The sequence below is a fragment of the Nerophis lumbriciformis genome, linkage group LG17 (assembly GCF_033978685.3).
Source record: "Nerophis lumbriciformis linkage group LG17, RoL_Nlum_v2.1, whole genome shotgun sequence".
NCBI classification, from domain to species: domain Eukaryota; kingdom Metazoa; phylum Chordata; class Actinopteri; order Syngnathiformes; family Syngnathidae; genus Nerophis; species Nerophis lumbriciformis.
The window spans coordinates 37,884,578-37,896,902 of NC_084564.2; the positions used below are offsets into that span (position 1 = coordinate 37,884,578).

The following is a 12,325-nucleotide window of genomic DNA, read 5'->3' on the forward strand; positions in this document are numbered from 1 at the left end:
CCACCTGAGCAATGTCAAAAGGCAACTGTTGTGTTCCATTTCGTAGGACATCTTTTGCCCAACCTTTTCAATAAAAGGACCACAACTATGGAACTCTCTACTGGACACTTTGAAAAGTATACCTGCACTTGTCACTTTCAAAAAACAAACACAATTATGGCTAGTTGAGCAACAATCTTGTTCCCATGTTTAGTTTTTACTCATTTTTACTAATTGTTTTTTATCTAGTCTGCACTTTGTCTGTGTTATTATTATTATTGGCTTTTAACTCTAGTTTGCACTTTGTCTATATTATTACTATTATCATTATTATCGACTTATTCTATTTTTTATTTTCCTATTTTAGTGATGTTGGATCTGTGTTGTTGTTGTTGTTGGGGACAAGTGTTGTAAATTAGCTTTGGCTACAAACACTATGATGCATGCATTGGATAACTGTTTCAGATGTCTATGTTTTTGTATCTGTCCCTATATCAAATAAACCTCTATAATAATAATAATAATATTTATCTGTTTCTATATATATTTATTGTGAGAAATCATTAAGATGATCAGTGTTTCCACAAAGATAAATATCATTAATTATTAATAATAACATAGAGTTAAAGGTAAATTGAGCAAATTGGCTATTTCTGACAATTTATTTAAGTGTGTATCAAACTGGTAGCCCTTCGCATTAATCAGTCCCCAAGAAGTAGCTCTTGGTTTCAAAAAGGTTGGTGACCCCTGTTCTATGTCATAGTTATTTGAATGACTCTTACCATAATATGTTGCGTTAACATACCAGTCTCATATAACGTACACTTATTCAGCCTGTTGTTCATATTCTTTATTTATTTTAAATTGCCTTTCAAATGTCTATTCTTGGTGTTGGCTTTTATCAAATACATTTCCCCAAAAAATGCGACTTATACTCCAGTGCGACTTATATATATATTTTTCCTTCTTTATTATGCATTTTCGGCCGGTGCGACTTATACTCCGGAGCGACTTATAGTCCGAAAAATACGGTAAATAGATTTATTTATACATTTTTTACTTACAAACACCGTTTCCATATGAGTTGGGAAATTGTGTTAAATGTAAATATAAACGGAATACAATGATTTGCAAATCCTTTTCAACCCATATTCAATTGAATGCACTACATAGACAAGATATTTGATGTTCAAACTCATAAACTTTATTTTTTTTTTGCAAATAATAATTAACTTAGAATTTCATGGCTGCAACACGTCCCAAAGTAGTTGGGAAAGGGCATGTTCACCACTGTGTTACATGGCCTTTCCTTTTAACAACACTCAGTAAACGTTTGGGAACTGAGGAGACACATTTTTTAAGCTTCTCAGGTGGAATTCTTTCCCATTCTTGCTTGATGTACAGCTTAAGTTGTTCAACAGTCCGGGGGTCTCCGTTGTGCTATTTTAGGCTTCATAATGCACCACACATGTTCAATGGGAGACAGGTCTGGACTACAGGCAGGCCAGTCTAGTACCCGCACTCTTTTACTATGAAGCCACGTAGATGTAACACGTGGCTTGGCATTGTCTTGCTGAAATAAGCAGGGGCGTCCATGGTAACGTTGCTTGGATGGCAACATATGTTGCTCCAAAACCTGTATGTACCTTTCAGCATTAATGGCGCCTTCACAGATGTGTAAGTTACCCATGTCTTGGGCACTAATATACCCCCATACCATCACACATGCTGGCTTTTCAACTTTGCGTCTATAACAATCCGGATGGTTCTTTTCCTCTTTGGTCCGGAGGACACGACGTCCACAGTTTCCAAAAACAATTTGAAATGTGTACTCGTCAGACCACAGAACACTTTTCCACTTTGCATCAGTCCATCTTAGATGAGCTCAGGCCCAGCGAAGCCGACGGCGTTTCTGGGTGTTGTTGATAAACAGTTTTCCCCTTGCATAGGAGAGTTTTAACTTGCACTTACAGATGTAGCGACCGACTGTAGTTACTGACAGTGGGTTTCTGAAGTGTTCCTGAGCCCATGTGGTGATATCCTTTACACACTGATGTCGCTTGTTGATGCAGTACAGCCTGAGGGATGGAAGGTCACGGGCTTAGCTGCTTACGTGCAGTGATTTCTCCAGATTCTCTGAACCCTTTGATGATATTACGAAGCGTAGATGGTGAAATCCCTAAATTCCTTGCAATAGCTGGTTGAGAGAGGTTTTTCTTAAACTGTTCAACAATTTGCTCACACATTTGTTGATAAAGTGGTGACCCTCGCCCCATCCTTGTTTGTGAATGACTGAGCATTTCATGGAATCTACTTTTATACCCAATCATGGCACCCACCTGTTCCCAATTAGCCTGCACACCTGTGGGATGTTCCAATTAAGTGTTTATAAATACTTTATCACTATTTATTGCCACCTTTCCCAACTTCTTTGTCACGTGTTGCAGCCATGAAATTCTAAAGTTAATGATTATTGGCAAAAAAAAAAAATTTTAATCAGTTTGAAGATCAAATATGTTGTCTTTGTAGCATATTCAAATGAATATGGGTTGAAAATGATTTGCAAATCATTGTATTCCGTTTATATTTACATCTAACACAATTTCCCAACTCATATGGAAACGGGGTTTGTATATAGGCTAGAAAGGTAAAGTTTTGTACCTGACAACCGTTTATAAATACACATTAGTAGGCTAAATGAATATGTAAATAGATTGTTGCATCATGTGGCATATGCATGGTTAGCCCTGTCCAAGAAGTTTAAAACAAGCACTAAAAAAGTTGTACTTGGAGTTTTGTCTGATGGACATCTGCTGATGCACGGTATTCATGGAAAATAAGACATTCATCACAGGAGCCGCAAAACAGACAGGATCATTAGGCAGCCATCTAATGGTCTTCCGACCGTCTATCGAACTGATGAAAAAATCTATTGTCTAGCGAAAAAGAGAGTAATGTGTTGCCCTCGAGCAGTCAATAAAATACTACATGTTTAATAAACAATATATGTGTTTTTTTCCTTGACCACTCAGCTTTGTTTGTGTGAAAAATACTTACGGAATATTTTGACGTTAACTGTTGACTCCCCTTGCTGATCTCCATTGGTGGCGACACACTTGTATGTCCCGGCGTTGTCTGTCCCAGCCCTGTACAGCGTGAGCGTGGAAGACGACTCATCGTTTCGTGTCACGATGACGTCGGGTCTGTTGGCTTCTATACGGTCCCCGCTCGGTCCGAACCAGTCTATGTGCTTAGCCGCACCGATAACTGAGAGCAGAGTGAAGGGGTGGGGGGAAAAACACTTATCTATAATGTATGTACAAAGTAGTAAAGCAAAATCAATCAGTTCCCCCGGACTGAACACTGCTGACGATACATTCTCTTTTATGCATAGAACTCTGTGGTTTATGGGCCTCGCAAACTCACGGCCCACCAGCGATGGCAGTGTGACTCAGCAACAAAGGCTGAATGATATCTACTCGTGATGTCAAACGGTACAAAAATCAATCGGATCAATGCCATTTTGCTGTGGATTAATTTGGATTATTCACAAATAAAATTATTTGTTATTCCGTATTAATCATGTTGTGCAAAGACATTCAGGCATGAAGAGAATATGTACTGTATGCACTGTGCAAAGTCCATCCATCCATCTTCTTCCGCTTATCCGAGGTCGGGTCGCGGGGGCAGCAGCCTAAGCAGGGAAGCCCAGACTTCCCTCTCCCCAGCCACTTCGTCCAGCTCTTCCTGTGGGACCCCGAGGCGTTCCCAGGCCAGGCAGGAGACATAGTCTTCCCAACGTGTCCTGGGTCTTCCCCGCGGCCTCCTATCGGTCGGACGTGCCCTAAACACCTCCCTAGGGAGGCGTTCGGGTGGCATCCTGACCAGATGCCCGAACCACCTCATCTGGCTCCTCTCGATGTGGAGGAGCAGCGGCTTTACTTTGAGCTCCCCCCGGATGGCAGAGCTTCTCACCCTATCTCTAAGGGAGAGCCCCGCCACCCGGCGGAGGAAACTCATTTCGGCCGTGATCTTGTCCTTTCGGTCATAATCCAAAGCTCATGACCATAGGTGAGGATGGGAACGTAGATCGACCGGTAAATTGAGAGCTTTGCCTTCCGGCTCAGCTCCTTCTTCACCACAACGGATCGATACAGCGTCCGCATTACTGAAGACGCCGCACCGATCCGCCTGTCGATCTCACGATCCACTCTTCCCTCACTCGTGAACAAGACTCTGAGGTACTTGAACTCCTCCACTTGGGGCAAGATCTCCTCCCCAACCCGGAGATGGCACTCCACCCTTTTCCGGGCGAGAACCATGGACTCGGACTTGGAGGTGCTGATTCTCATCCCAGTCGCTTCACACTCGGCTGCGAACCGATCCAGTGAGCGCTGAAGATCCTGGCCAGATGAAGCCATCAGGACCACATCATCTGCAAAAAGCAGAGACCTAATCCTGCAGCCACCAAACCAGATCCCCTCAACGCCTTGACTGCGCCTAGAAACTCTGTCCATAAAAGTTATGAACAGAATCGGTGACAAAGGGCAGCCTTGGCGGAGTCCAACCCTCACTGGAAACGTGTCCGACTTACTGCCGGCAATGCGGACCAAGCTCTGGCACCGAGCATACAGGGAGCGGACTGCCACAATCAGACAGTCCGATACCCCATACTCTCTGAGCACTCCCCACAGGACTTCCCGAGGGACACGGTCTAATGCCTTCTCCACGTCCACAAAACACATGTAGACTGGTTGGGCAAACTCCCATGCACCCTCAAGGACCCTGCCAAGAGTATAGAGCTGGTCCACAGTTCCACGACCAGGACGAAAACCACACTGTTCCTCCTGAATCCGAGGTTCGACTATCCGACATAGCCTCCTCTCCAGTACACCTGAATAGACCTTACCGGGAAGGCTAGAGGAGTGTGATCCCACCATAGTTAGAGCACACCCTCCGGTTCCCCTTCTTAAAGAGAGGAACCACCACCCCGGTCTGCCGGTCTGTGCAAAGTCTGTTTTTCCAAACAAAACACTTATCCGCATTAGTGTGGATCTGTTACTCTTATGTTGTTAATGAATGGATGGTACGAAAAAGGAGTGAAGGAAGCCATCTATGTCAAGGTTGAAAAAACATCCCTAAACAGATAATCTCCCACATACAACACTGTCCTTTCAACCATTCCTAAAACACTCTGCAAATTAGCCTCCAACAAATAACAGGAGTTAGATAAGACGATCAGGTCACAGAGGGTGACCAGAATGTGTCACGACTGGGACTGTGGCGTGGTTTGTTCTCCCGAGGTGCAAAGGATTTGGACCAGACATGGCGTGAAGGTGAATACATGATTTATTTTAACACTATATATCAAAAAGGAACAAACGAAAAGCGCGCACAATGGCGGAGGTACAAAACTAGGCTATTGAAAATAAAACTTGCACATAGGCAGAAACTGTGAACAATTAAACAAAAACACTAACTGTGGCATTAATAAACAAAAAACTTACTTTGCATGGACTATGAAGTGTGCAGAGGTAAGAGTGTGACAGGGGTATGAATCCGGGTGTCGACAGAAAGACAAACCGAAAACAATGAACTTAAAAACTACAGCCATGATTAACGATAACAGGTGCGTGACTCAAAACGTGAAACAGGTGCGTGACGTGACAGGCGAAAACTAATGGGTTGCTATGGTGATAAACAAGAGTGCACAATGAGTCCAAACGTGGAACAGGTGAAACTAATGGGTAACCATGGAAACAAGACAAGGGAGTGAAAAGCCAGAAACTAAAGAGTCCACTAACTAAACAAAACAAAACATGACTAAAACAAAACATGGTCACACAGACATGACAGAATGTAGGGGTGTAACGGTACACAAAAATTTCGGTTCGATACTTACCTCGGTTTAGAGGTCACAGTTTGGTTCATTTTTGGTACAGTAAGAAAACCACAAAATATAAATTTTTGGGTTATTTATTTACCTAATTTGCAAAATCTTCCACCAAAAATATTTTTCTTAGTGTAATATTTGATGTGAAGTAATGGGAACCTTGGATAGGTCAATAATTCATAATAGCATTGATTTTGATTCAATATTATGTTTTGAGCAATGACAATTTGAAAGAAAGAAAAAACAGCTTTGTTTTATTAGTCAACATTGCAACTTTTTCTAAATTACATTTCACCTTCAAGCTTTTTTGTTTCACTTTTGTTATGTTTTTGTTTATTTTAATAGTATTGTTAGAACGTGCTGTGGGCCTTTTAAAACATTAGCTGTAGGCCGCAAATGGCCTCCGGGGCACACTTTTAAAACCCCTGCTATAGATGATAAAAAATTAAATGTGATAAATCTATGGATAAAAAGCAGAGCCTGGCAACGCATGCGCGTTTATCATAACTCTCTCTCTCTCTCTCTGTCTATGCCCCTACCCCACCAATGCTACACAATTTGTTTTGTTTTTAACCCCTTCTTAACCCTGAACGTACATAGAAAATACACGCAACCCTAACTCAAAATGTCGGACATTTGAGGCATTTAAGAAACTCCGCCCTGACAGCTCCCCAAAAGAGGACATGTCCGGTGAAAAGAGGACGTAAGGTCAGTCTATCGTAGTCCGTTAGCTGCTAGCATGCCGGGTGTTGCGCCTCGGTGTGCATTGTTTACACAACGTGCGTTACGCTACTTAATATGTCCGTGTGGAAACTCGTTCGGTAAACCTCCGATCTGAACCGGAAACCACCGAAACGGTTCAATACAAATACACATACCGTTACACAGTGACGTGCAGTCACTAGAGACAGGTGAGGCGGGGCCTCACCTGCCATCATGGAAAGAAAAAAAAATTTAAAAAGAAAAAAAATTAATTAAATTGTTATATGTATCCAGTGATTATACTATAGAGTTATTTTCCATTTAACTTCACCAGTTTTAGATAATTTTTATTCAAAATCGCTGAATTTTCACATTCGCCGTTCAAATACTGAGAAGAGACAGTGCGGTGAACAGCAGCCAGTTGAGGCACGTCACTCAGTGCCTCAACATGGATTCCGGACTCGGCTAACTGCTGAGACTGTATTGCTATATGAACTATATTATACATTTCCATAGTTTAGTTAGCTGAGGTATATAATGTACAGTGTATTTTGTCAACAACTGTCTGTGTGTAACGTATTTCTTGTGCTGAGCGATCATAAAACGGCTGCAAAAGACGCACTGGCTGAGGCTCGCCTCCTGCACCCCCGCCGTAGAATTGTTGTATCAACTAAAGCCCACACTTAAACTTTCCACGTGCAAGATTGAATCTATTTAAAAAAGTTATTTCATAAGAAGCCAAAAAGTGCAAAAACAATAATGTTCGTGTTGGAGGAGTTGTGAATGACTGCAGGGCCACAACATTAGGTACACCTGCAGACTGCAGGTGTATCTAATTCACAACTCCTCCAACACGAACATTATTGTTTTTGCACTTTTTGGCTTCTTATTAAATAACTTTTGTAACCTATTTTCATGGGCTTTTCTCTTTGTGATGTTAAGTTACTGTTATGCGCTGTTATACAGTATATGCCTTGAGCTCTTATTTTGAAGGCGCTAAGAGCGGAAGTGATGTGACACAGAGTGGAGCGGAGGTTTTTGAAAGAATGTAAATAAAGTGGTCCTCGTGTAAACTGGAGCCTCCGTGTTTGTTATTTTGTAGTTTCAAACAGTATCGGCGACATTTATAAACCCTCGGTTACACTTTTTTAAATAGATTCAATCTTGCACGTGGAAAGTTTAAGTGAGGGCTTAGTTGTGGACTTCATTTATAAGTAAAGGTAAGACCATAATAACGTTTTTTTTTATTAAATGTGCTTTTTTGTGTGCTACAGTTTGTATGTGTAAAGTTAAAGTTAAGTTAAAGTACCAATGATTGTCACACACACACTAGGTGTAATGAAATTTGTCATCTGCATTTGACCCATCCCCTTGTTCACCCCCTGGGAGGTGAGGGGAGCAGTGGGCAGCAGCGGCGCCGCGCCCGGGAATCATTTTTGGTGATTTAACCCCCAATTCCAACCCTTGATGCTGAGTGCCAAGCAGGGAAGAATGCTGGTATGAGCTTTTAAACATAACCCGTTAACTGCTGCCAATCAAATGGTGAATAAGATACTCTTTAGGGTTCATATGTTTGTAAATCTGACTGTGATGAAGTCAGTGCCTCACCAGCCATCAACCTCACCGCACGTCACTGCCGTTACACCTCTACCAGAATGGCATTTGTGCCATTTTTTTTTACAACTGAATTGAATGCTAACGTGGGTGATTCCGACTATTTTGAACTGGTAGTAGTCGATCCACAGCAATTGTTCTGCCACACAATACCCTCAATGCTAACGAGGGGAAATTACACTTTGACAGTAGGATTGCTCGTTTGCATCAAAACAGTTGTTTGTTCTCACTACAATAGGGCGAAACCATCCTTGCCCAGGCACACCCTCCTGGTTTTGGACTATAATATAGTATAGTATAGTGTGCATACTATTTTGTTCGTCTACAGTTCCATCATGTTTTTTGGGTCAAACTTGCTCTCTTCCATATTGAGTTGTTTTGTTTCGCAGCCTGTCACTACTAGATCAACTGCCCATTTGCGCAGGTCTAACAGTAACATTACTTGGACAACCTGCCCAAACTGCTAGAGACGTTTAAGGGATTTTTCAGGGATCGGCAATGCAAATGGGTTAATTGTAGAGGTGTAACGGTACGTGTATTTGTATCGAACCGTTTCGGTACGGGGGTTCCGGTTCGGTTCGGAGGGGTTCCGGTTCGGTTCGGAGGTGTACCGAACGAGTTTCCACACGGACATATTAAGTAGCGTAACGCACGTTGTGTAAACAATGCACACCGAGGCACAACGCACGGAATGCTAGCAGCGACCGGGCGACGATAGACTGACCATACGTCCTCTTTTCACCGGACATGTCCTCTTTTGCGGAGCTGTCAAGGCGGAGTTTCTTAAATGCCTCAAATGTGCGGCATTTTGAGTTAGGGTGTCGTGTATTTTCTATGTACGTTCAGGGTTAAGAAGGGGTTAAAAACAAAACAAATTGTGCGTGCAGCAGCATTGGTGAGGGAGGGGCAGAGACAGAGAGAGAGAGAGAGTTATGATAAACGCGCATGCGTCGCCAGGCTCTGCTTTTTATCCATAGATTTATCAGATTTAATTTTTTATTATCGATAACAGGGGTGTTAAAAGTGTGCCCCGTAGGCCATTTGCGGCCCATAGCTAATGTTTTAAAGGCCTACTGAGACCCACTACTACAGACCACGCAGTCTGATAGTTTATATATCAATGATGAAATCTTAACATTGCAACACATGCCAATGTGAAGTGCAATTTAAAATTTTGCGCGAAATATCCTGCTGAAAACGTCTCGGTATGATGACGCCGGCACGTGACGTCACGGATTGTAGAGGACATTTTGGGACAGCATGGTGGCCAGCTATTAAGTCGTCTGTTTTCATCGCAAAATTCCACAGTATTCTGGACATCTGTGTTTGTGAATCTTTTGCAATTTGTTCAATGAACAATGGAGACAGCAAAGAAGAAAGCTGTAGGTGGGAAGCGGTGTATTGCGGCCGGCTGCAGCAACACAAACACAGCCGGTGTTTCATTGTTTACATTCCCGAAAGATGACAGTCAAGCTTTACCATTGGCCTGTGGAGAACTGGGACAACAGAGACTCTTACCAGGAGGACTTTGAGTTGGATGCGCAGACGCGGTACCGTGAGTACGCATGCAGCTGCGGCTTCCAAACATTTGATCGCTTGCCCGTATGTGCGTGCCGCTATGTGCATGTCACGTACGTAACTTTGGGGACTTTGGGGAAATATATGTGCTGTATGAACTTTGGGGAGGTGAACGGTACTTTGGGCTGTGGGATTGAGTGTGTTGTGCAGGTGTTTGAGTTGTATTGGCGGGTTGTTTGAACGGGAAGGGGGAGGTGTTTGTTATGCGGGATTAATTTGTGGCATATTAAATATAAGCCTGGTTGTGTTATGGCTAATAGAGTATATATATGTCTTCTGTTTATTTACTGTTTTAGTCATTCCCAGCTGAATATCAGGTCCCACCCGCCTCTCACAGCATCTTCCCTATCTGAATCGCTCCCACTGCCCTCTAGTCCTTCACTCTCACTTTCCTCATCCACAAATCTTTCATCTTCGCTCAAATTAATGGGGAAATCGTCGCTTTCTCGGTCCGAATCGCTCTCGCTGCTGGTGGCCATGATTGTAAACAATGTGCAGATGTGAGGAGCTCCACAACCTGTGACGTCACGCTACTCGTCTGCTACTTCCGGTACAGGCAAGGCTTTTTTTATCAGCGACCAAAGGTTGCGAACTTTATCGTCGATGTTCTCTACTAAATCCTTTCAGCAAAAATATGGCAATATCGCGAAATGATCAAGTATGACACATAGAATGGACCTGCTATCCCCGTTTAAATAAGAAAATCGCATTTCAGTAAAGGCCCACGGCACATTCTAAAAATACTATTAAAATAAACAAAAACATAACAAAAGTGAAATAAAAAAGCTTAAAGGTGAAATGTAATTAAGAAAAAGTTGCAATGTTGACTAATAAAACAAAGCTGTTTTTTTTTTTTCTTTCAAACTGTCATTGCTCAAAACATAATATTGAATCAAAATCAATGTTATTATGAATTATTGACCTATCCAAGGTTCTCATTACTTCACATCAAATATTCCAATAAGAAAAATATTTTTGGTGGAAGATTTTGCAAATTTGGTAAATAAATAACCCAAAAATGTATATTTTGTTGTTTTCTTGCTGTACCGAAAATGAACCGAACCGTGACCTTTAAACCGAGGTACTTACCGAACCGAAATTTGTGTGTACCGTTACACCCCTAGTTAATTGTGTTTAAAAATTATTTAATCATGTTAATAATTACGATTGACTAATTTGATTAATGATGTTAATGTTGATATTCCTACTAATTAGATAACCTTACTGTACATATGACTATAGAATAATTGTTGTTGGGGATTACACTGAACATGGTACATAATATACTGTAAAAAAAAAAAAGATTTTTTAGAATGATCTCATTCTCATTAAACCAAAATGTTTCAGATACAGCCAGTTGATTAAGGTTCACCCTTTGTCTCTGCTGATGATGCATGCAGAGAACAATAGCAGTAATTTCACCCTGAACAAGAAGATGGGTAATATTTAAAGTGTCTTGTTTTTAAAAACAAAACAAAAAATGGAAAAGTGTAGTTTATAGTGTCAGAACCACTTGGCACACTTACCTTCACACATGAAGAATTTGGACTCCCCGAGACTAATTTCACCGTGACTGGGTGTGATCTGCACATCCATCGAAACTAGAGAAGGATACAAAACATGCAAAACATTCAATTAAAGATGATACCTTAGCATATATGCATTGCTTTAACTTTGAAATGTTACATTTTGTTGGGAACCCACAAACAATAAGGACAATAAACCATGGAGCACGTCAAAATCTGAACACCTTTAGGGTTGTACTGTTTGGAAAGCGAAAACATGCCCCTCAATAGTTTAAATATTAGAATTTCAGTTTGGTTAGCTTATGTCCACAATTGTTCTTTTTTGTGATGTCAACACAGAAAGCTACCACTAATGGCAAAGGGGAAAGTGCTCAGTACAAAATGTTTGCAGTCAACACCAATAAAAAAAGATGAAAGGGGAACATTATCACCAGACCTATGTAAGCGTCAATATATACCTTGATGTTGCAGAAAAAAGACCATATATTTTTTTAACCGATTTCCGAACTCTAAATGGGTGAATTTTGGCAAATTAAACGCCTTTCTAATATTCGCTCTCGGAGCAATCCGCCATTTTCTCAAACACCGAGTCAAATCAGTTATTTTCCGTTTTTTCGACTGTTTTCCGTACCTTGGAGACATCATGCCTCGTCGGTGTGTTGTCGGAGGGTGTAACAACACGAACAGTTGCACCAGTGGCCCAAAGATGCGAAAGTGGCAAGAAATTGGACGTTTGTTCCGCACACTTTACCGACGAAAGCTATGCTACGACAGAGATGGCAAGAATGTGTGGATATCCTGCGACACTCAAAGCAGATGCATTTCCAACGATAAAGTCAAAGAAATCTGCCGCCAGACCCCCATTGAATCTGCCGGAGTGTGTGAGCAATTCAGGGACAAAGGACCTCGGTAGCACGGCAAGCGATGGCGGCAGTTTGTTCCCGCAGACGAGCGAGCTAAACCCCCTGGATGTCTTGGCTCACACCGTCCCTTAAACTGGACAGATCAGCTTTCAGGAAAAGAGCGCGGATGA

General features: G+C 41.8%; 1 protein-coding gene across 8 annotated transcripts in view; it reads right to left on the minus strand.

Moving 5' to 3' along the window:
* ncam1b (neural cell adhesion molecule 1b) overlaps positions 1 to 12,325 on the minus strand; it is a 354,414-nt gene that overhangs the window by 177,441 nt on the left and 164,648 nt on the right. For all 8 annotated transcript variants that reach the window (XM_061973163.1, XM_061973161.1, XM_061973162.1 and 5 more), the window contains exons 2-3: positions 11,293 to 11,367; positions 3,037 to 3,246 (exon numbers count right to left, since the gene is read on the minus strand). In XM_061973163.1, the coding sequence (XP_061829147.1) occupies positions 3,037 to 3,246; positions 11,293 to 11,367 (285 nt within the window). The remainder of the gene's footprint in view (positions 1 to 3,036; positions 3,247 to 11,292; positions 11,368 to 12,325) is intronic.